Source organism: Rhinatrema bivittatum, chromosome 7, assembly GCF_901001135.1.
Source record: "Rhinatrema bivittatum chromosome 7, aRhiBiv1.1, whole genome shotgun sequence".
Lineage (NCBI taxonomy): Eukaryota > Metazoa > Chordata > Amphibia > Gymnophiona > Rhinatrematidae > Rhinatrema > Rhinatrema bivittatum.
In genome coordinates, this window is record NC_042621.1 from 270,344,776 (window position 1) to 270,371,014 (window position 26,239).

General features: G+C 42.3%; 1 protein-coding gene across 11 annotated transcripts in view; it reads right to left on the minus strand.

The window, feature by feature from the left end:
- The window catches only part of BTRC (beta-transducin repeat containing E3 ubiquitin protein ligase), a 545,063-nt gene extending 519,028 nt beyond the window's left edge, over positions 1 to 26,035 (minus strand). For all 11 annotated transcript variants that reach the window (XR_003857906.1, XR_003857907.1, XM_029610228.1 and 8 more), the window contains exon 1: positions 25,829 to 26,035. Coding sequence is in view for 8 of the 11 variants with exons in the window: in XM_029610228.1 (XP_029466088.1) it covers positions 25,829 to 25,873 (45 nt within the window). In the remaining 3 variants the exon portion in view is untranslated. The remainder of the gene's footprint in view (positions 1 to 25,828) is intronic.
- Positions 26,036 to 26,239: the final 204 nt, after the last annotated feature.

Genomic DNA, 26,239 nt, shown 5'->3' on the forward strand with positions numbered 1-26,239 from the left:
GTAGACAGTTCACACTAGCTACTGGCAAAAGCCAACTGCTACAATATCTTTTCCTTCTAAAGCAATGATCCTCCTCTCATTGCTTGGGAATCTTCCAAAAAGCATGATTTTAAGGATATCCACAATGAATATGCTGTACACAAATGCTAGAAGTCTGAAAAATAAGATGGGGAATTAGAATGCATAGCACGGAATGAAAGGTAGGTATGAGACCTGGTGGAAGGTAGTTAGCAAATGTGACAATGCGATACCAGGATAAAAATAGTATTGCAATGATAGAATGGATTAAAATGGTAGAAGGATTATGCTATATGTCAAAGAGGACAGAGAATCAGAAAAAAAATTCAACAGGAAATTAAATACAGTGTAGAATCTTTATGAATAGAAATTCTATGCAAGAAAGGAAAAAAAAATAACAATGGGGGTGTACCACTGTCCACCCTGGCCAGAATGGAAGGACAACGGATGAAATGCTAACAGAAATTAGGGAAGATAACTAAATTAGCAACGCAGTAAAAGGTGATTTCAATTAACCCAGTATTGAAAGAGTAAATGTCACATCAGTACATTTTTCCACCCTAGACTGGATTTGTGTGCATGATTAATAGGGGCCTGACAAACATTTTGTTAAGAACAATATAAACAAACATTAAACCCAAGGGGCTCTTAATCTAGAAACCGTATCTATTTGAAAAAATGTCCTTTTCATATTTTTAACATAATATATGCTGAAAGCAGGAACTTGGTTTCTGAAGTTACTGTAGGGATTCAGCACTACACATAGATATCACCAAGGAGGAACACCTCTAACAGTAAGCCTTAAAGAGTGGAGAGATAAAGGAGTAAGGAGAAGAAAATAGGACAATTGACAGAGCAAAATCTGCTCCATCCATATGGATGAGCAAAGAATCATTATACCTCCCTAAGGCAGCTTAGCCCGGGAGAGAAAAGAGGTATGATTTAGCAGCTGCTGTGTTTCCAGGAGAGTGCTGAATTGGTCTACTAGAACTCATGAAAAGGAAATTTCCATGTAAAATTAAATTTCTACTTCCTTATCATCCTGTTAGACTAGTCCAGCCAAGTAAGAATTACCCATGCAAAACGAGTCCAAGCTGAAAGGGCTGCTCTGAGAATACCTGCTCCAAACACAGCTTCTGCCTTGGCTTGCATGTTCAATCTGTAATATTTAACAAAGGAACACAAGGATGACTAATTAGCTGCCTTACAGCTATCCTCTGAGGCTAGTGCAAGGGATGATGCCGACAATGATTCCTGGGTCCTTGTGGAATGAGCAGGAAGCACCTCTGGTACCCGCCAGTCCTTCAGAAAATACGCCGAACAATCGCCTCCTTAATCCATCTGGCCAGGGAAGCCTTATAGGCTGCTTTGCACTTACAAGAGCCACCAAACAACACAAATAGTCTGCATTTACCAAAGGTACTTATCACCTTCAGATATCGGAGAAGCACGTGAACATGCAAAAGATGGAGGCTGCTATCCTTACTGTCACATCTGCTTCCCTGAAAAGTGGGAAGCGAGATATAACCCCTTTATTTGAATCAGTCTATTACCTTAACTAAATTGATGGAACTGAACGAAAGGTAGCTGGTTCAGTATGGAAAGCCAGGCAGGGGTCCCCTGCAACATACCATCTTCAACTCCATAATACATCTGGTGAACAAATAGCTACCAGAAAAAAGTTTTCAAGGCACAATCCTGTAGAGAAGTCTGTTTTACTGGTTCGAAGGGAGAACTCAGAGCCTTAAAAATCAAATTAAGGTAGTACTGAGAAACCAAGTTGCTAAAAGAGGGGCAAATACACTTAATGCCCCAAAGAAAACAAGAAACATCTGGATACGCTGCTGTGGAAGCCCCTCTAACTTGGGCTCTGTTGCAAAAAAAAAAAAAAAATTAGCCACAATCTGAACCTTCAGAGAATTAAGTGCTAGACCCTTATCTAGGACTCTCTGAAAAAAAGGCCAATATAGAAGCAGTGTCAGCCATCAACGGGAATATTCCCAGCTTTTTACAGAAATTATAAAAAAAAAAAAAAAAAAAAAGATTCCCCACTGAAACATACACCAAGGTTGTTGAGAAAACCAAAGAAGAATATGTCTTCCTAAGTGTGCAAAAAAGAGAGGGAGGCTGTTTGAGGGGGTGTGTATGTGCAAGAGAAAGAAAGGGACAAAGGAAGTCTATGTGACGGGCACTACTGAGACAGAGGCGGGTGGAGGAGTTGGGGCCTGAGAGGACAAAAGTGGCCAGGGGAGTAGGGAGAGAGGGTTGAAGAAACACTCTTACAGTGAGTTTCTAGGGAAATTCTGCTCAAAATATTTTTTGGATTTTCTCTCCCCACCCCGCCCATCCTCACTCACACTTCTTGCAACCTAAGATTTTGAGTTGACAAATTATCTTTAATCTCTCAATTGTTTTTTCTGTACAAGTTTATGCTTGTAGGTATTATGAAAATTGTGTAAATAAAAATGTAAAAAAAAAAAAAAAAAAAAAAGATTTAGATTTAATATACCTCCCTCTCTCGTTGGTTCCTGAACCAGCTGCTCCATAAAGCTGGCAATTATTCCATCCAGGAACGTTATCTCACTAGCATGTCCTGGTGTTACATTTACCCAGTCAATACTGGGGTAATTGAAATCTCCCATTATTACCTCCCTACTAATTTAGTTAGCTTCCCTAATTTCTCTTAGCATTTCATCATCCATCTTGTTATTTTGGCTAGGTGAACAGTAGTATACTCCTAGTGCTATACTCTTCAATAACACACATGGGATTTGCCATCATGCATGTGCTGCTACAAACTCTTCCTTATGGTCGCAGTGAAAACGTCTCTCCCTCAGTCTGCCTGCCCAAGAAGCAACTATACATCCCTGAAAACTGCAGCAGCACTCCCTTTCCTCCCTGTAAACCAGTACTCATCACCTGCAGGGCCCATGTTGATGTCTGCTTCTGCAGGCCCACCTCTGTTTTTCTGGCATTGCTATACCTTACAGGCAAGAGGCACCACGAAAGGGAGGGGAAGAAGGAAGGAGAGAGAGACCAATCTTGCAGCTCTGCTTCTTCTCCACCCACCCCACACACACACACTTTATTTTAAAGGGATCTCTTTTTCTAGTTCACCCTGGAGCTTGGGATTCCTTCCCTGGGCAATCCTCAGATTCCTTGGGGTACATTAATTAAAATCAGGGGACTCAACCAGAGCTCCCACTGGAAATAGTGCTCTGACTGGAAATCAGTCCTTAAAGGCAGCTGTTCCAGGAGCAACAAAGGCTCAACCAGGCCAGGGTCAAAAACAAGCTCTGGAAGTAGTACAGTCTTCATGTGTTTGCAGTTGCCAGAAAAAGAGACTACTAGCAATGGCTTCAGACCCCACCTTCCTTATAGACCAGAGCGAAGACAAAAGAGGTGAGCCATCTGTCTCTCCAACAGCTGTAGAGGAGGGAAATCCCATACGTGAGGACTGATCTAACAGGAAGAAAAGTAAATGGATAAACTCATGGCTAGTTGGGTTCCTGGCTGCAGTGTATCAGAGAAAGGGAAGGATAGGAAGAAGGCCAAAAATGTCTGCAGTTCTATAGGGCAGTGTGAACGAGAGAGGATAGGTCTCTGCCTGTTGGCTCCTCGGGGTGGAGCTGAAGAAGGTGAAAGGTAAGCCTTTTCGCAGTTCATTTAGGGATGAGTGGTGAACCAGATGGTAGACCTTCCCATGACTTCTAGAAGGAGGGAGACCATCCCATGACTTCTAACAAGCGGGCTGATACAGTACAGTGCGCTCCAGTGGAGCGCACTGTTAGCCCGGGTTTGGACACGCATTCTTGACGCGCTAGCTTTACCCCTTATACAGTAAGGGGTAATAGCACGTCGAAAACGCGCGTCCAACCCCCCCGAAACTAATAGCGCCCGCAACATGCAAATGCATGTTGATGGCCCTATTAGTTATTCCCGCACGATACAGAAAGTAAAATGTGCAGCCAAGCCGCACATTTTACTTTCAGAAATTAACGTGTGCCCAGAGGCTGGCATTAATTTCTGCCGGCACCGGGAAAGTGTACAGAAAAGAAGAAAAAACTGCTTTTCTGTACACCCCCCGACTTAATATCATAGCGATATTAAGTCGGAGGCCCCAAAATTTAAAAAAAAAAAAAAAAAAAAAAAATTTTTTAAATTTTAAATTGGTCAGCTGCCCGCGGGTCGGAAGACGGATGCTCAATTTAGCCAGCATCCGTTTTCCAAACCCGTGGCTGTCAACAGGCTTGAGAACCGGTGCCGCTAGGGACGTGATAGTGTCTCTAGCGCCTCTTTTTACCGCAGGCCCTAATTTGCATCTTCTTCCCCCCTGAATCGCATGCACAGGACAGTGGCCTATGAGCGCGCCCGCTCTCCCGCGACTTTTACTGAATCGGCCCGTTGGTAATATAGTAAGTTACTTCATATGAAGACCAAGCGACTCATCCAGTCTTCCCAATGAGATTCTTCCCTAGTTTCGACCATCTTGAAATGAACATATGAAATTCCCTTACACAAATCAATACTATCCCCCCCACCCATGTCTTCCACCTGACCTCTCAACCCTCCTCCCACCACTATCCTCCATATCTGTGCCAACTTTGACACAGTGCAGGCCTCTAATACCACCACTGGTAGATCAAAACTTAATCTAATACCCAGGTCCTCTCTTATGTCTTCATACTAAGTTTTGTAATAATCCACACAGGCACCAACATTAATGAAGCTATTATCTAAAACATCCAACTTCTCAGGCCACAGTCAGGATTTTATCTATGATCATTCCATGCAGATTACCCAAGCCTTATTGGAAGTCCAATGCAGCCATATCACTGCTATTTAAGTTGTAACCAGTGTTTCATGTAGATTATCCCAGCATTTCGCTACCATCCTGGTTAGATGCCACTGAAGCTGGGTAGAGAAGATTCTGCCAATATTGAGACCCAGTCCAAGAAGCCAATGACATTGGAGCCCTGGATAAAAATCTGCTGCCACTAGTAGAGCACTGAACAAGATGCTGCAGCACAGAGCTGCCCCTTATTTTTAGACTCTGTACTGATTTTGCTTACTTTTTTATATTCTACTTTTCAGTAGTTCAGAGAGGATTACATTCAGGCACTGTAGGTATTTCCCTATCCCCAGAGGGCTCATATTCTAAGTTTGTACCTGAGGCAATGGAGGGTAAAGTATACTTAGTGTGCTGAAAGAAGGGGGAGGGGGGGGAGCGCCTGGAGAGAGGAAGTGGGAGGAAAGAGCAAAGAAAAAGAAAAAGCAAACACACAATAAGGAAAAGGCTCTCTGGCTTCTAAAACTTGTTGGCTGATGGCAGATGCTCAAGTTCTCAATGTGTTTCCAACCTTGTAAATATATTGGAAAACATGAGGGGAACGAGCAATTGTTTCCCCTTGTAAACTCCCAGCAGTCAGTCCACCTGAGGTCACCACTCTAGTGCCCCTTATTCCCCCTGTCAGCTCTTTCCTCCTCTAGCTCACATGGGTCAATCCGGCCATCACAACTGTTTGTTGTATCCACCAGCCCTCACTGTTAATTAATTGCCTGCCTTCTTCTGGCTGCACAAGCTGGAGACCAATCCCTGAGCCTCCTTCCCGCCTGTGCGACTACAGGAGACTGCCATTTACTGAGACCCAAGCCTATTACATACTGGATTTACCCTACCACCACAAATATTTGTAACTCATGTCGACTTTTACCTGCAACTCATTTGATTCAACCTCAGATTTAATCTAAACGTTAATTCAGCTTTTTCTTAGGGTTTAAAAAAAATATTCTGCTTTGCTTTTCATAGGAAAATGGTTAAAAAAAACCCCACAACACAGCAGTTTTACATTGCAGGTGTTTAGCTAAAATTGAGATTCTTGAGGTTCTTCCCAATTTCACTATTTGATAGGCTTCAAGCATTTGTTATGATTACTGTATGGCACTTGATGCCTTTTACATGTATGGGCTACGTAATGGTTAACTCCCATTGTTTCCTAAAACCCAGTTGAAAACACCAAGCTTTGTGACTATGTTGCTTTTTTATTTGCTTTAATAACAATAACTGATTCAGTACAAACTAGTCATAAGGAATTACAGCTCCACTTACTTGCCTAGCAAGTAATTTGCAAAGGCACATCAGTTTAGTTGTATAAAATAAATATCCACCTGCACACTTGCACTAATCAGGGCGTGAAATTAAACTTTTTCTTCAGTACGAAATAACTGCTGCAAGGTGGTAATTTAGAGAGGAAGGAAACACCAAGGTCAACCTACTCTTTCTGATGTTTATTGTATGCTGAGGGGGAGGATGAAAATTCTTCTCTCAAAAAGGCTAGTCTAGGAAGCAAAATAAGACAAAAGCAAATCTGTTGTTTGCATTGGATAATTGTATATGTTTAATGGAGCCAAGTGACTGAAACTAAATGTTTGGAAATCAGGGCTACTAAATTACAAACAAGCAAGACTGGCCATAAAGGGAATCACTAACAGCAGAAGGACCAACACTTACCATAAATGTATTAAGTTTCAACAGAATACAAAAATAATGCACCACGGTTGTTTATTTTTACGTAACATAAAACATGTCAGTTTTCATTTATAAACCATACCATCACGCTGATGCTCTCTTCCATAAAAATACCATTTCAAAACTATTAGAGCACTGAGAAAGTATTGAAAAATTATTTTATAGAAGGTAAGCTTGTATATAATTCAGAAAAATTAAAATATTTATACTACACTCATATTCGTAGTGCATGGATAATTTAAAAAAGCATACATAATATTCAACATACAAATCATAAAAGCACAATAAGAACAATGCATCATAACATAAAAAGAAAACAACAAATAAAAACATTTGAATAACTTAAAAAGGACTGCTGCAAGCTTAACAGTATTTAATCATCCATAACAAAGCTACAGTAATAATGAGCCTGACTCAATCACTGCAAAAAGTCATTTTAAATAAACTGGCTTTTAAAGTTTTGGATTTTGGGGTTTTTTTTAAGTTTGCCTGCATACTCTGGCAATGTATTCCATAAAAGTGGACCTCTTACAGAAAAGGCCTTTTCACATGCTTCTGCCAAATGAACCACTTAAAAAGAGTATATCTGTTAAAGGCTGCAATCCACTGACCGCAAGGCTCCAGGGATAACAAACAAGGAGAATGGCATTAATCTATGGGATGGTGCTACTTAAAAGCTTGTGGATAAACATTATGATTCTACACTTATTATCAAAAGGGAAATGTATTGCAAAAACACTTAGGCGATTTGTTTTTGACAAAAGTCATGTAAAGATATAAACAAAAGACCAGACGGCCTTTCTTTTGTCAGCAGAGCACTTTACTCACTATGTTCAGTGAAAATTGTAATCAAACACGGGTTATAAGTTTAACTCTGTCCCTAGACAAGGGACCGTGTTTCCCCAAGGCTGCATCGGAGGGACGGCTTTTAACCAGGCAAGGTTTTCCAATCTAGGCAAAAATGTGGCAAATCAGAAGTGAAGAAAACAGATCGTAAAGATATGCAAGGCAGAGGATATAGTATAGCAGGAAAAACCAAGAGATGACAAACTATTCATTATGATGAACCTTTGTATGCTGAAATGGCTTTTCAGCGCAGAGCTGCGGGTTGGCAAAGTGTTTTAAAACAAAACAAAAATGTACACCAAAAAATTGACTAATGACAGGAAAGGGGCAGAGCAAAAAGAGTGGCATCAGAAAAAAAAAATGTTGATTACGGGGATTACATTATAGAAAAACAGACCACTCAATTTCCTTATTAAGCCATGCGGGATGAGTGTCTGCATCTCAAATCTATTGTTGGCATCGGATAAGATGCTTGGAAAAATGACAAGCACAAGGGAGAGCGCAGAGTTGCTTACCTGTAACAGGTGTTCTCTGTGGACAGCAGGATGTTAGTCCTCATACATGACTGACATCAGATGGAGCCCCGATGCTGGAAACTTTGACTAAATAGGTACACTAAAATAGTGCAGTGCCTCTGTCTAAGTCAGAAGTAAAATATACAATCAGAGGTCCTATACAAAATATTATATTCTACAAATAAGTCTTTTTTTATTAAACACATTTCATATGAATCATCCTCCTCTAATACATAGGAACTCCTAGCTAGACAATCTGTAGTAAAAACCACTCACTCATTCGTTACCCCCATTCATACTCATCATACACATGCAGTTTACTAACATAAAAAATACCTCAACATGATTAATATATCAATAAATTTCTTATGACCATTTCATATAGTATACAACGCACTCCCTCTCAGTGTATAACACATATAAAATTGAAATATATTTATATGTTCAATCACCCGACGACGATCTCGTTTCGTCCGCCGTAGCAGACTTCCTCAGGGATATGTTCATGAACGTATTAATTAATCACGTTGAAGTTGGTTATTGCACCTCCCGATCACCATACTCATAATAATCACCCTAATTCTTCTTGTAACCCTACTCCTTAATATGCCTTCCCACGTCTAGCCGAAACTCCTGAATCAATACATAAATAAAACAATTTTATCAATTCAAGCGTATTCATATTTTATAACATAAACTATACAGAGTCAGTAAAACTCCCCCGCCGTACTAAAACATTGACTGACCACATCCGCTAGCAAAATAATCAAATGCTCCGTTCACTTTTGTCTTCTTACATTCCGTCAAAGCTGTTGGTATTCACGGCATTACCAATCTTCTTTACATGTATCTTCCCTTCATCTTCTGTGAACATATAGTGCCATAATATATATTATAAATATCCCTCTACCACAACAACCTTATTAAGATTATCAAAGTTCAGCTCTTCAACCCCATGTCTGCAACCTTAGAATTAACATACCTTATACTTGGACCAACAAGCAGACCTTCTTCTTACATATCACTTAAAAGCGACGGCTTGACTTGTTCCGCATCAGCACGCTCTGCTTAAACGGACTGCTACCAGGAAGTAGCCACGTTCTTTTAAATATCACTCTACCAATCAGAGCCGTACGCTGTAAGTCCGTTTTAAATGTCTACAACTTTATTTGGACCTGTGAACTGACATCCACTCCCCACATCCGGGAACCGTCTCTCTCTGGTATAACAAGAATAAGAAATATCTACACCGATTCTACTTCTATCAAACTAGACCTTTTAAACCGGTACAATACGGTATTCAAAATATACCCGATTCTTCAGATGTCACATAACGGAGGGTATCCTCAAATATCTATTCTTTGAATGTAACCAATCATCAAATACCACATATATTTATCCAACACTTGCCTGAAGTTTAATTAAAATGAAAAACCATCTCCACATCTGTTAATAAAATGCCTCCCATTCCAATGAATCATTTAGCCCCCCTGGACGTACAGTATTCCACTGAAAAATGTATTTTTGTTCAATTTTATGCATAATCTGTGTCACTTCTCCCTGAGTCTTAATTTCACATTGTTGTATCACGAAATAACGTACCTGGTCTACGGTGTGCCCTGCCTCAATCCAATGTGCCACCAAAGGGGCACCTTCTTTGACAGTTCTTATTCTGCTTTTATGTTCTATGATTCGCAACCTAATTTTTCGTGTAGTATAACCGATATATACAAGTCCACATGGGCACACTATCCCATAGATTACCATAGCTGAGTCACAAGAAAAATTCCCTCTCAATACAAAAGAATGTTTCCATAGAGCTGGCTTAAATGTTTGGATTTCCAAAACATTTTCGCACACCGAGCACCCTGTACATTTATGTTGACCCCATTGTAATGTAGGCTCAGTCAAATGCATTCTAGATAACAACGATCTGATGTTAGTACCGCGTTTCATAGCAAAAATCGGTGGCTCTTCAAACCCTGGTAATGCTCTCACCAACTGCCAATGCTTCAATATGCACTTTTTAATTTGATATACCTTGGTGGAAAAAGGTAACGTGCAAATTGGTCTCATCACTGTACTACGGGGGCTAGGCTGTAATAAATTATCTCGGTTGGCATATAATGCTCGTTTGTAAGCCCCTCTAATGCATTTATGTGGGTAGCCTCTTTCTTCAAATTTCTTCATTAACCTTTTAGCCATCACTTTATATTCCTGTACAGACGAACAAATCCGTCTGTACCTGAGAAACTGACTAATCGGTATACTTTCCTTTAATTTCTTGGGATGAAAGCTCTGGAAATGCAGTGTAGTATTGCGATCCGTGGGTTTAGTATACACTGAAAAAACCAGAATACCATCCTTTACTGTAATCATCATATCCAAAAATGGCAACTGCACTACACTTGATTGAAAAGTGAACTGCAAATGTGGGTCACACTGATTTACATATTGAATGAATTGACCGAGGACTTCTTCAAGGCCTTCCCAAATAAAAAACACATCGTCGATGTATCTTTTAAAAAATGGAATATATGTGAAATATTGAGATGAATAGATGAATTTGTCTTCAAAGATCCCTACATAGAGACATGCTACTGAGGGGGCTAAGGGAGAACCCATTGGAATCCCTTTGATTTGTGTAAACAAATGCTCCTTGAAATGAAAATAGAATTGAGTAATAATGATCTCTGCTAACTGACTGATCACTACTTTTCTAGATGCTCTTATACCTGTTTTACTTAGTGAGATGTTGATTATAGAAAGAGCTTCCTGTTGGGGTATATTTGTATAGAGTGCCGTGATGTCAGCTGTCACCATCTTAGACCCACATTTAATCTCGCTTATATAACCTGAACTGCCTATAAAATCTGTAGTATCTCTGACATAAGACTTAATATCTTTAACCAAAGGTTGAAGTATTTGGTCAATAAATTTTGCTGCATTTTCAAACACGGAACCTCTGCCTGAAACAATAGGCCGTCCAGGGGGTTTCGCTAAAGATTTGTGTATCTTTGGAACAAAATATATATATGGAGTAGTAAATGACTCGATATGTAAATATTTTGCTTCTTTGTGTGAAATCACACTCTGTTCCTTCGCTCTAGTGACGATCTGATTGATATTACTCATAATATCGTGTCCTGGATCTCCTGTTATCTTATTATAAAACTCCGTGTTATTCAACTGTGACCAGGCTTCAGCTTCATAATCCTGGGTGTCCATTATGACTAACGCACCCCCCTTATCAGCCCCTTGTATAATAATATCAGTGTCCTCCCGTAGTTGGTAGATGATATCCATATCCTGTCGAGATGTATTAAATTTTAAGGTTGTTGTGGTAGAGGGATATTTATAATATATATTATGGCACTATATGTTCACAGAAGATGAAGGGAAGATACATGTAAAGAAGATTGGTAATGCCGTGAATACCAACAGCTTTGACGGAATGTAAAAAGACAAAAGTGAACGGAGCATTTGATTATTTTGCTAGCGGATGTGGTCAGTCAATGTTTTAGTACGGCGGGGGAGTTTTACTGACTCTGTATAGTTTATGTTATAAAATATGAATACGCTTGAATTGATAAAATTGTTTTATTTATGTATTGATTCAGGAGTTTCGGCTAGACGTGGGAAGGCATATTAAGGAGTAGGGTTACAAGAAGAATTAGGGTGATTATTATGAGTATGGTGATCGGGAGGTGCAATAACCAACTTCAACGTGATTAATTAATACGTTCATGAACATATCCCTGAGGAAGTCTGCTACGGCGGACGAAACGAGATCGTCGTCGGGTGATTGAACATATAAATATATTTCAATTTTATATGTGTTATACACTGAGAGGGAGTGCGTTGTATACTATATGAAATGGTCATAAGAAATTTATTGATATATTAATCATGTTGAGGTATTTTTTATGTTAGTAAACTGCATGTGTATGATGAGTATGAATGGGGGTAACGAATGAGTGAGTGGTTTTTACTACAGATTGTCTAGCTAGGAGTTCCTATGTATTAGAGGAGGATGATTCATATGAAATGTGTTTAATAAAAAAAGACTTATTTGTAGAATATAATATTTTGTATAGGACCTCTGATTGTATATTTTACTACTGGAAACTTTGACTAGGCACAATGAGCATGTCCAGCATGCCCCATACCATGCGTCCATGCGGGGTCCCCTCTCCAGTATCATAACACAGAATTACGATAAAATAAAAAAATAGGAGAAACCCAATTCCGTAGGGAGGCAGGCCGGTTTCATGAGGACTAAATCCTACTGTCCCCGAAGAACACCTGTTACAGGTAATCAACTCTGCTTTCTCAGAGCACAAGCAGGATGGTAGTCCTCACATATGGGTGAATCCCTAGCTACAGGCAACTCCCTAACACAAAAGGGGACTGACAGACACCGAAGCAGGTGCCAAGGGGCACAACACCACCAGTGCTGTTGGTAACAGAGGGGGGAAACAGCCTGAACCCAAACAATGGGCCCTAGGTTGGGATAGTTGGGTTCTTCATTTCAAGCAAGTTCCAGAGGACAGAGTGACCAAACCTACTGTCCCAGCCATCCCTATCCAGACAGTAACCTGATGTGAATGTGAAGAGAGAAGTCCATGTCATAGCATTGCAGACCTCCTCCACAGAAACTACTCATAAGTGGGCCACCGACGCTGCCATGGCTCTGACAAAATGAGCCTTGACATGACCCCCAAGAAGCAGTTCTGCCTGGGCATAACAGAAGGAGATGCAATCTGTTAGCCAACTGGATACTGTCTTGTTTGGCAATGGCAACACCCAACCTATTCTTATGAAAAGAAACAAAAAATGGGTGGACTGACTTTGGGCTTCTGTCCAGTCCAGATAGAAGGCTAAGCCTAGCTTGCAGGCCGAACTGTGCAGTGTTTGTTCGCCTAGGTGTAAATGGGGTCTGAGAAAGAATACTAGCAGGACGATTAACTTAGGCAGGCAGGAACTTAGGGTGTGTTTGCAAGACAACTCTGTCATGATAAAATTTAGTATAAGGTGGATAAGTCACTAAGGTCTGGAGCTCGTTGACCCTGCACGCTGAAGTGACCACCACAAAAATATGATCTTCCAGGTCAAGTACTTCAGGTCACAGGTGTGCAGTGGCTCAAATGGAGCTTTCATCAGCTGAGCTAACACCATGTTGAGGTCACAAGATACAGCAGGCGACCTTAGGGGAGGTTCAAATGAAACAGGCCAGGCATGAAACATACGACTAAAGGCTGTACAGAGATGGATGTGCCAACTGCACTAAGATGAACTCTGACGGAATTGGTTTTAAGCCAGCCTCCGAAAGGTGTAGAAGGTAATCAAGCAGTTTTTATAGGGGGGCAAGATAATGAACCTAGGGCCTTCTGCTCACAGCACACGGAAAACCTCCTCCACTTCAGTCCATATTACTTTCTAAGCTACTAGGACCCGAGACACATTCTCAGAAAGATCAAATGACTGCAGGATTAATCTCTCAACATCCAGGCTGTGAGCGACAGGGCCTGGAGGTTGGGATGCCACAGCCTGTCTTGATCTTGCATGATGAGATCTGGGGAAGTCTCCAGAATGTCAACTGCCGTAGGAGTAGAAACCAGTCCTGTCTCGACCAATGAGGGGCTATGAGGATCACAGTCCCACTGTCCTGCAAAACATCAAGAGAGTCTTTGCCACTAAAGGAATCAGAGGATACAGGACATCTGAGGCTGGTTTGCCATCTGACCTGGACAGAGAGCAAACCCAAGGTACCTTCCTGTTGCAGGGGAATGCAAACAGATCTACTTCCGGGGCTTCCCCAGAGATGGAATATCCGATTCGCTACTCCCTGGATCCAGGAACCACTTGTGGGGTCTGAAGGCTCGACTCATTCTGTCCGCCACCACGTTCTCCATCTCAGCCAGGTACATGGCACTGAGCACCATCCTTTGAGACAGGACCCACAATCAGATCTTGGGTGCTTCCTGACACAAGAGGTACAATCCCGTGCTCCCTGCTTGATGACATACTACATGACCACTTGGTTGTCAGTCTGGATCAGGCCAACTTTGTTGGACAGCTGTCTGAAAGCCCATAGCGCATATCTGATCACCCAGAGCTCCAGGAAGCTGATATAACAAGTACATTCCTGAGCGGACCACAGACCCTGGGTGCCAAGCCTATCTACATGAGCTCCCAACCCCCGAGCAGATGCATCTGTGGTTAGCACAATTTGAGTAGGGGGGGGACTCTGAAAGGAAATCCCCCGTCCAAGACTGGAAAGTACCCACCACCAGGACAAGGAATCCCTAAGAGTCAGGGTGACTCAGATGCAATCCTGGAGGCTCTGAGTGGCTTGGCACCACTGTGACCTCAGGTTCCATTGGGCTCTGCACATGTGCAAGCATGCCAAGGGAGTGACATGGGTGGTCGCAGCCATGTGGCCCAAATGCCTGAACATGTGCCGAGCTGATACCTGCTGAGTCTGTTGAACATCTGTCGCAACAGTTGCCAAGGCGACAGCCCTCTGGTGTGACAAAGGCCTCAGCCCCAGCAGGGCTCCAATGTTCAATTGAGGTGGCGAAATGAGATGGGACTTTGGGTAGCTAAGAATGAATCCTAATGACTCCAACACCCGAAAGCTCAAGTGCAAGGACTGGGCCGAGCATAGATGGAAACATAAGAAGCATCAGCTCCGGTCCCCATTGATGCATGGTGCCAGGCATGGGAATGCACTGGCTTTTGCCGCAATGCCACCAAAGCGATCCCGTGGCAAGGAGCACTCATCCTCCATCGATGCCTGGAGTCTGTGATGGTCTCCACCAGGCCTGGTACCAGACACCGATCCCCCCCTCACAGGTCTGAGTAAGATCTGGCCACCCCTCCTTCCTCCCAGTCGGTGCTGGCATCGGCAATGTTAGAGGAGGAGCTAGAGCATCAAGTCCAGCTGGCGGTGGAATGGGTGGAGCAGAGCTTCTGTCCTGTGGCACCGAAACTGGTACTGCCTGTCCTCGTACCACTTCTGGAGAAGCTCAATGTGTTTATTGGTGCATGACCGACCCAGCTGGCATCAGTTTCCGGGATGGCACCGGTGCCCAGCAGGGCACAGAGGCCCTTCCTCTTCCAATATGGTTATTGCTGGTTCCTCCTCCAAGGAAGCTCCGCTGAAGCCGGAGAAGCCAAGGCCTACAGTCCCCCGTCCAGTTCCATCAGTGCCTGCACCTCTGGACATAGGCTAAGCACATAGGGCCCCTTCCCCTATGGCATACAGTGAGGATGAGGGTCCCTATGTCCCATGGGGGGATGATCAGACAGAGTCCTCCTCTGAGAATTTGGATGGTCTCCTGACAAAGCCTTCTCCTTCTGATGAGCAAAGGAAGTCTCCGTCTGAGGACTTAACCTATGCAGGTGTTGTGAGGGTGATGGCGGAGGCCATCCCATTCCAGCTGTAGATGAAGGAGGATGCCAAGCACAAAATGTTTGAGATCCTCCAGTTTGTGGAGCTTCCTAAGGAGATTGCGGTGGTCCCGAAGCATGAGGTCCTTAAGGAGTTGCTGAGCATAGGCACCTTGGAGGTATTTAAAAGTATGTCTCAAATCTCCCTTCTCTCATCTTTTGTCTAGGGTAGACATGTTCACATCTTTAAGTCTGTCACAATATGCTTTAGAACATAGACCATTGATCATTTTAGTAGCCACTCTCTGGACCAACTCCAACCTGTTTATTTCCTTTTAAAACTGTTCCTCCAGAATTGTACATATTATTCCAAATGAGATCTCACCAGGAACCTATTTAAGAGCAATATCACCTTCCTTTTTCTGCTGACCATTCCTTTCCCTAACCACCCAAGCTTCTTTATGGCTTTTGCTATTACCTTATCCACCTGTTTGGCCATCTTAAGATCACCAGATACTACCACCCACAGATCCCACTCTTCTTTCATGCTTAGAAGAATTTTGCCTCATATACTGTACCTCTCCCTTGGATTTTTGCAACCTAAGTGCATAAATCTGCATTTTTTAGCATTAAATCTTAGCTGCCAGACCCAACACCATTCCTTGAACTTTGCTAGATCTCTCCCATGTGTTTTTCACACTTTCCTGGCCATCTGCCCTATTGCAGATTTTGGAATCATCTGCAAAGACAAACCTTTCCTGCAATCCTTCTGCAATGTCGCTCACAAAATGTTGAAAAGAACGGTCCAAGGACCAATCCCTGCGGCACACCACTAATAATGTCCCTCCCTCCTCAGACTGAACTCCATTTACCACTATCCTCTGTCACCTACCACGCAACTATAATATATGGGAAATAAAGTTCCTGATCTACAGTCAAGGAAGAGGCCGACAAATATAAATGCAGTCACAGAGATGCTATACAGAGAACCATGACTCAGGTATAGTTATACCAGGTTATGATCTAATCAGGAAGAACAGAGTAATAGAGATTTACTATATTTAAAACAAATGCACATCGGAACCAAAAATGGCCTTGCACGAAAATAAACAATCGAAGGAATAAATATAGGGTACCAAAATTCTACACTAAATTATTGTTGTAAGAACCCAACTATACCATATGTAAAAATGTGTAACATGCTGATAGGTATAATTTGTATTTGAGGTCTTACTCTTACAATTTGGATAGGTTGGCGTTCTGCCATACAAATTTTCTTAGTGATAACTTTGATTGGAGCATTGGAGTCATGAGATTGTCTACCCTATATACAAGTAGGTTTTTTGGCAGTGCACATGCACCACATCTTTTTTGAGTCCAGCTTTGATAGTTCAGTATTATGCTGATTGTGGTCAGTTTAAACTAATGGTAAATATGAAATGAAAGAGAGCATGGTAGCTCTTTAAGTTGTAAATGTTAAATGTATTCTCATAAGTACTTTAAGACTAATATCAGAAGAGATGCAAATCGCAGAAAGCCATCCATTCTATAGTACATGTGATTCAATAATCTTATTGTCATGTGCAGTGGTTTTGGATATATTTTTGGTTTATTAGAAAGCTGCATTGCTCTCATATTTAGGGTGTATAATGGTTTGATTTATGTGCAAATTTCGTAGCTGGCAATGTGATGGCATCATTATGCAATCAAGCTAGCGAACAATTTGGTTGATCTGCACCCAGTAGAGTATATGAAGTCACAGTTTGAGGATTTGAAAGTTTCTCTCAGTTACATGTAAAGGGAGAGATACTGATTTGTCAAGCAAATGTTTAAAACCAATGATTGAAGTCAGGGACTGTGAAGTGGGAAAGATTATTCCACCAAAGCCTATATTGTAGTAGAGATGCCATTTTATTATTAAACTAGATTAAAAATCTCATAACATGACAAAATATAGACATTACTTAAAATTGTTTTGTAGAATATATTTCAGGACACACGCTATTTCATTTAATAAAGCATGAGCGTTTTATTACAAGACATGATACAACATAGATGTTATATTGTTTAAAACCACTCTTTACTCTCCGAAGAAGGCACTTTTGTGATGAAACAAGTGGCCCTTATAGGGGTAGAGATATCTCCTTTCAGGTTTGCTTTTTTTTTTTTTTTTTTTTATTTGTGTGATCCAAACAATAGATATATTTATTATAATTTCCAACCTGTAGTTCTGCTGTAAACCGATGTCGCTACTAATATCGGTATAAAAAAAGGTCTTAAATAAATGTTACTAGCAGTACATTTTTTATGGGTTATCCTAAGGCTTGGGAATAACTGCACGGAGTGGCAGTTGCTATCCTTGAGAGAAACATGGGAGTGGGCTGCAAGGCACGGCAGATACTACCATAAGAAGCTTGCTGGGCAGACTGGATGAACCATTTGGTCCTTTTTTACCAATATTACTATGTTACTATTTCCCTGAAGTTTGGGGAATTTTGATTAATTAGTATAGTGTTAATTATTATATAAGTATAATTTAGAAGGACAGATTACATCTTTACTGTTCCTAATTATATGTAAGTTATGTAAATGTCTATACAGCTGTTTATTAAAAACTGGATAGCAGATCTATGTTAGCATGTACTACTAGAATCTTTAGGAGTTATGAGTGGTTTTGTCTAGCACTACCCATATTGTTTTGGGTTATAGGCTCATTTTAATTATTTTTTTTAAATATATTATGATTCAATAAAAGATGTTTGATTCATAATTTTGGGTCTATATACATTTGTCATGTGTGATAGATACAGTATATAGATGTTAATTACATGTTTACATAAGGTATAGTTGGGTCCTTACAACAATAATTTAATCTTGCATGAAAATATCTTAACATTTTTGGGTACTTTCGTTTTGTAAAAATTGGCCTCCCCAGCCCCCCCCCCCAAACCCTCCTGCTAATTCTCCAGACCCCTCCCTCCCATCCCTCAAAGAGAACCACAGAGCTAGTGCCTACTTGGCTGGGCCGAGTTACAGCATCCTTGGCCCCCCTCTGACCCCACTCCGGAATTCCCTGGCTCCCACTTACCCCTTTCTATGGGGAAAGATGATGAAACACAGGGCAGGGGCGATGCCCGTTCTTTTCTGCCCCTCCACAAGCCCTTTTAAAAATGGTCCAACAAAACAACAAGGAAGGCTGTCTAAAAAAAAAAAAAAGCCGTGAGGGCAACAAAGTGGATTAGAAGCCAAAATGCCCCATCGGAAACTTTTATTTTATGGAGACGTCTTTCTTTCTAGCAAGCCCGACTCAGGCCGAGTTTCGCCCCCACATTGGGGCTGCCTCAGGGGCTGTAAATAGTCAATCTTAAGGATCAGTCTCGTATGCCAAATTACATCTGATAGTCTTTCCTTGTATCACTATCGTGGCACAGACTGTCTCCACTCTGATTGCACTGGTGATAAAAACTTCTCCCTCTCCATGCTCCTTGTCCCCTTAAAATCCTTGCGATCAGAGCGGAGACAGTCTGTGCCGCGATAGTGGTCCATCCAGTCTGCCCAGCAAGTTTCTTATGCTAGTAAATGTTGCTCCATGCCAGTTACCCCCAAGCCTTAGGTTAAAGGTAGAAATATTTATAATCAGAACTAAGCAACTGTCAAACCCATAAGAAAAGTACCGCTAGCAACATTTTTACAGGGTGAGCAGCCTTCTTAATAATTCAGACAATGCTGCTTGAACTTGCTTTGCTTTTGACTTGGCCATAGAAGCAGTTCTGGGCTTTTTCCCTAATGTCTGCCTATCAGTACAGTCCGAGGTCCTGATACGCAGACATCTGGAATATTGCGAAGGCAACAAAACTTTTACTTAGGAAAGTAAATAAAAGTAGAGGAAGAAGCAGTCACTGTGGTTTTCTAAAGAAGTGGCTGAAAAGTAAGGAGGAAAAAAATCAGCATTCATCAATTACTAAAGATTACAGAACTAGGATGAAAAGCAACAATATCTGAAAAATTTAAGAGATGAAGGGAAAGCTGAGGCGCAAATGGAAGAAAAAAATAGCTAATAAAAAAGTCTTTTCTTCTTCTTTTACTGTATCTTAGTGACAGGAGGAAATGCAAAAGAGGGATTGTATGACCCAAAGGTGAAGAGGGGAGAATATATAGAGGCTAAAGAAGCAAAAGTGGCACTGCTTAAGAAATATTTCTGTTCAGTGCTCTCTTAGGTAAGGCTTGGCATCACAAAAATGCCGTAAAACAGAAATGGAGGCGAGGAAGAGCTCAAAACAAATTTGAGAAAACTGTGTTTGAAAGGAGCTAGCAAAACTAAAAGTAAATACACCAAGGGGGCCGGAAAAATTACATCCGAAGTTTTAAGGGAACTTAGGGAACTTCTGGCAGCTCCTCTCTCTGACATTTTCAAAGCTTTATTAGAGTCTGGAGTAGGACTGGAGACAAGCAGATATGACAACTCTTCACAAAGTGGAAAGAGGAGACTGAGCACAGGCTGGTTATAGTCTGACCTCTGTGGTGAGTAAATTCATGAAATCACTGCTAAAACAGAGGCTAGTGCAGTTTATTTTTATTTATTTAAAAACATTTTATAGCCCATGCATATCCAAATATGGATTACAACAAAAACATAAAAATATTCAATACTACTATGCACAACACAAAACTAAAAATACAATAACTCATAAATCAAGTAAACTTAATTATGCCATTATCCTAACAATGGATTACAGGACCAAGGCAGAATAGTTTTACCAAAGAGAGTTAGATCAGGGGAGAGTGCTAAATGTAGTATAGCTGGATTTCAGCAAGGCTTTTGAAACAGTTCTGCACTGGTAACGTATAAACTGCGTGTCCTAGATATGGAGCTTAAAGTGACAGACTGGGATGGAAACTGGTTGAGTGGAAAGCAACAAAGTAGTGCTAAACAGAGTTACTCCAAGGAAAGAGGGCAGGGGAGTTACCAATAATGTACTGCAGGAATCAGTCCAGTTCTGGTCACCAATTTCATAAATAACGTGAAACAAGAGAAACCAAAAGTTGTGGTTTTTTTAATAACACTTTAAAAGGACACAGATGTAGTACAGCCTTGCTTTAAAAAAGGTGTCAGTAAGTCTGATGGAAGCAATATGCAAGTGGTCACCCAGTCTACTCAGTCATTCACCTCAATTTTCTAGTGCTACAATTACACACCACAATTAACTGCGACATCTTCATCATAAGGCATATGGGAACAAAGATCTAAACATGTATATACTGAAGGGAAAGGAAAATATGAGATATTTAAATTCCTCCAAGGAATAAATGCAGAAAAAAAATGGGCCTCTTTCAAAAGAAAGGAGACTCTAGAAAAATGGATGATGAGATGAAGGTGAAAAGAGGTAGGTAGCCTCAGGAATAATCTAAGGAAATATTTCTTTATGAAAAGGGTGGTGGATGCATGGAAAAGCCTCCTTGTGGAGGTGGTTGAGACAAGCACAGAGGATCTCCGAGAGAGAGAGGAAGAGACTATAAAGCTAAACAACCTGTGGGGATGGTTAGACTAGATGGGCAATATGGGGCAGATTTTAAAACCCCTGCACGCGTAAATCCTCCCGGATTTACGCTCGCCGGCGCGTCTATTTTGCATAGGCCGCTGGCGCGCGCAAAGCCCTGGGACACGCGTAAGTTCCGGGGCTTCGTAAAAGGGGTGGGAGGAGGCAGTCTGGGGCGGGTCCGGGGGCGGGCGGTCCCGAGTCCCCCAGCACTGCAGCCTGTGCCGGGGGATGCCGGGGCGGCACGCGCAAGTTAAGCCTGCTTCAAGCAGGCGTAACTTGCCCAACAAAGGTAGGGGGGGATTTAGGTAGGGCTGGGGGGTGGGGTAGATAGGGGAAGGGAGGGGAAGGTGGGGGGACGTGGAAAGAAAGTTCCCTCCGAGGCCGCTCCGAAATCGGAGCGGCCTCGGAGGGAACAGAGGCAGGCTGCGCGGCTCGGCACACGCAGGCTGCCGATTTTGCGCAGCCTTGCGCGCGCCAACCCCGGATTTTATAAGATACGCGCATATCTTATAAAATCTGGTGTACTTTTATTCTCACCGGTGGCGCGAACACAAGTACGCACACGCGTATGTTTGAAGATCTACCTCTATGGTTTTTATCTACTATCATGTTCTCTATGTGTTTTTATTAATTGGCCCCTATAGATTCTGGGCTGAGCGGTACCAGTTCTGCCATAGTGATATGGACTATAGGCCATCAATCTCTGCTGCAATGTTTCAGCTACATTGTGGGACAGATTTTAAAAAGTATGCGCACGCAAACAAGAGTACGCCGGATTTTAATAGATACGCGCGTAGCCACGCGTATCTTTTAAAATCCGGGGTTGGCGCACGCAAGACTGCGCAAAATCGGCAGCCTGCGCACGCCGAGCCGCACAGCCTGCCTCCGTTCCCTCCGAGGCTGCTCCGAAATCAGAGTGGCCTCAGAGGGAACTTTCTTTCCGGCGCCCCCCACCTTCCCTTTCCTTCCCTTAACTAACCCGCCCCCCAGCCCTAACTAATTCCTCCCCTACTTTTATTTCAAAAGTTACGCCGGCGCACCATGTTCCGGTCCGGAGGCCGTGGCCACACCCCCCCCCACCCAATGACACGCCCGCCGCAACACGCCCACCGACACACACCCCTCCCAGGAAAGCCCCGGGGCTTGTGCGCGACACCAAGCCTATGCAACAAAGGCTCGGCGCGAGCAGGGGGTGGAAGGGGCAGCTTTTCGGGGGTTACGCGCGTACCCCTTTGAAAATCTGCCCCTATATGTTACACTGGATCAAATGTGGGCATATTTTGGAAGCTACAGATATCTGGGCAAAATTTGTTGGGTACTTGCCGAATGGTGAAGTAGATTTCTATGTTGTTGTCAAACCCTGATAAATCCTAGTAAGGAAATACATCTAGTGATGCATTCCCAATACAAATGTAGACTTTGATAAAGATTCATAGCCAACTGAAAATAAGCTCAAGTAATATTTTTTTTTATTTTAAAGATCACTCTGCCATCAGAAGTTGACTAACACACAAACAGAAATCAAACTTACTATACATTTGAAAAAAAAAACTGAGTTCAGGAATGATCTGGAGATACTGTTTAACATAGATGTGAAGCTTGAAAGTTATGATATGCAAGAGTACTAAAATTCTTAGAGTTTAAGTTAAGCAAAAGTTATTCTAATCCATCATAAAGACACCAGTGTCAGACACCATCAAGAAATTATCAGATATAGTACATTGTAGAATGCGTACACGTAAATTCTTGAAACAGCACCGACTCTTTGTAATTGAGTCTGAAAAGCAAGCCCTGCCAAGTCTCCACTAATATATACAAACAACCACACACTGCAGAATATATACAGAATGACATGGTTGCCCGAATGGACTAAGAGCATGTTTGCCCTTGTATTGTTAATAATGCAAGGCAGGTATATACTTACCCATCCAGTTGGTGACAGGTTCCAGTTTAAAACCTTTAGTAGATTATTTTGTGTGTGTGAAATTCCCCTTTTCCCACCAAGGTGATAACTAATTGTCAGATCAATACAGTAAGGCCGCGTTACAAAGAGTGCGGCAGTGCCCGGCGCACCCTCGTTTGCCCCACGCACTGTTCTGATCACATACCGCTCGATACTCTATTTAAATTGCTTGCAAATGCAAGCCACGTCTGCGAAGCGTTAGGCCCACGCAACCCATTTTACTGTATAGGCGCTTAATACAGCGCCTATACAGTATCCTTGGTGCGCTGGTACCTGTCATTTCAAATGACATTTAAAATGACAGGCACCAGGAAGTGGATCCCAACTTTAACCCATGAAAACCTAAAAACCGAAAATCCCCTCCTCCCGAAGCGGCTTGACATGTGGCAACTTACCTTTTGTTGCTTTTCAGCCCCTTCCCTCCGGAGGGGGCAGCCGGCGGCGAAAGCGGGTCGCAGTGGTCCCCCCCCGCGCAGGTCCCGGTTCTCCTGGCTCGGCAACAGCTAGGGCTCCATCGGCCCGTCGATTTGGGCGCTCCAGCCTAACCTCTGCACAGCTCCCAGACTTTGCCAAAAGATGGCACCCAACTTGCCTCCCCTCCCCTTACAGCGTCCATAAAATTTATCTAGCACGAGTCTGGAAACCCACCTTACTAGCCCTCCCCCCCCTACACAGCACCTAGAAATCTGCCCAGTGTACCCCAATCTAACAATTCTCACTGTCCCCATTATCCAAAGTACGCCGAACACTACCATCACCTGCGATTCAACCTCCATCATCCAAACGTACTTTAGACCCGCAATTCATTTCCTCCCCTACACATACCCTCCAAACGCACATAGACGGGCGTGCTTTCATTGGCCGGAGTGCCCGTCAATTTGGGCGCACCAGCCAATGAAAGCACATAGACGGGCGCGCGTGACGTCACGGCAGGGTAAAATAGCGATAGTCGGGGCGCACGTTACTGTATGGGAGGGAATAGCTAATTTGATCGTTTACATCTGATATACATGCCGCGTGCGGAAGGGGTTACCCGGGGATTTAAAGAGGCGGTAAGAATGGGTTAAAGGGGATAGTGTATCGCGGGTTGGACTAACGTGGCCGAAAAGTGAGTAGAAAGTGGGTTAGGAGCAGGGTAACCGCGGCCCCACTTTACTGTATCGAGCTGTGTGTCAGTGAAGAAATTGCACTGATGAATAAAGGAGAGTCCTGCCTTTTCTCTGGATTCTACTATAAAATTCTATTGGTACTGAAAATGTTGGCTGTGTTTTCTCCTTTCTACTGATTGGCATTACCCATATCCTTGTATCTTGCATAATACAGATTGGCAAGCTATACTTAAATGGTATCAATATTGCATTACTAATCTTGCAACAATTATTTCTTAACTGTATCCATTTTACTTTCTGCCCAATATGTGCCTATGATGAACTAGTAAGAAAAGTTTCTTAAGTGTAAACATTACAGTTTTATGTAAATGGATCCTTAAAAACAAAATATTCAAACTTGAGAAAGATTTAAGGTCTGTATGGTACTGTAACAGTACCATAAAAATGAATGTTACTTTAAATAAAAAGGTTTCTCATTGTAATTAAACAGATCAGAACATTCTTATACTTAAAAAAAATTAAACTATTCTGAAAACTATAGAATTTACAACCTCAATTTGTATTACTTATCTAACCAAAGTCTGTGCAATATATCCAGTGATATTTTGTGAATATATACATACAAGTTCATCTTGTCCGGCTAGACTTAAAGACATAAAAGTATAGAAATTGCCCTAAAGTTACCTCCTCTACAATTATGAAGGTCATTAAAACATACATATCAATAAACTGTTTCCTATGAACTGTGCGACTAAAACATTTAATAAAATATTTTTCAGCTCCATGTGTTTTATTAGCTTGTCAGCAAAAGTCCTTAACTTTAATCCAAAATATATGTTATCAAAGAGAATGCTGGTAGTATACAATTCATTTTATAGTAAGCACTGATCAATGGCACAGATTACACAATAATATAACTATGTTAACTAATTTTTAAAGTAAATTACAATGTTTCCAGGTATCCAGTTGAATGCAAATAACCTCAATTTTAGCCATGTGTAGCAAGAAATTATATTCTTGATAGTTTTAATTATGCATCACTTCAAAGTTTTTTAAAACAAAAAATTAAATGTAAATAATATTAAATATATTTCTAGACTTTTTTGCTATTGTTTAGTATCTTAGCTAAAACAAATTAAGTTTCAAAAAAAAACTATAGGTCAACTGTTGATACTGCAATGAATACAAATTATGTTGAAAAAACATGCAGGTATAATCTGATGCTTGAGAGTTTCAAATTACCTGTGCCACAGGCCAACTCAAAATCCAAGATGACAAAAAATGTTTACAATTATATTACAGTAATTATAACAAGTGCCAAGAATAATATAATAAGATGCCAAAGAAACTGGTTTCAAGGCAGAGAAAAAAATTAAATATTTACATCCATCCAAAGAAATGCCCGCCTACTTTTACCCTCCCCATACTCCCTGGGAGAATAAAGATAAAGGAATTAAAATAAAATGTCAACATGAACAGAGGCACCTTATGCATGCAAAAGCACCACAATAACACGGGCATTATAATCTTATAAATACGACACACGTAGAATAAGTCTCTCAATATTTCATCTCTAACTGCCGTTTTACGGGGACACACTTGTCCTCTGCGGCTGCCCCCCTGGCAATGAGCAGAGCTTCACGTCCCACCGGCCCTCTACCGGGGCCGGTGTCTGGGAATCTGTCTGCCCCGCTCCTTCGTCACTGTCAGCGGCCCACTAAACCCCCCGGACAGCACCAAACCATCATAATGGCGGCGCCGCCGGTGCCCGCTCCTCGCCCACAAGAGAATCCCCCCCGGAACCGGCCTCAAGCGTCCGCGGAAACCTGCCCACCTCCCGCCGTCTCCTTCTCCGGCCCTCCTCCAATCCCCGGCAAGCGACAGGCCGAGCCACCCTCACAGCGCCCCCTCACCATAAACTTCAGCGCTTTCTCCTGCAGCAGCGATTCCGGGTCCATAGCCACCTCCCCTCGGAGCGCGCTCTGCCGCCTGGGCCGCTCGTCTTCGCCGCCGCACCTCCGGCTCTTTAGGCCTCAGCCAGCGCGGACAGGACAAGCCGCTCGCCGTCCTCCCTCCCCCTCCCAGCAACGCGAAGCCGACGGACGCCACAGGGAAACGGCGTCTTTCCGATCAGCACGCATGTGCACTGGAAGGGACCGACCCCCCCCCCCCCCCCCCCAAAACAAGGGCCGACGGGAGATGTAGTTCTCAGTGATTTCACGTGGAGCTGCCTAGTTGGACCTTCGAAGCTCTATGGGTACAGTAGGTGCTTGAGCATCCCCACCTTGAGCAAACTCTTTGTGTACAGAAAAGGTTAATTTGTG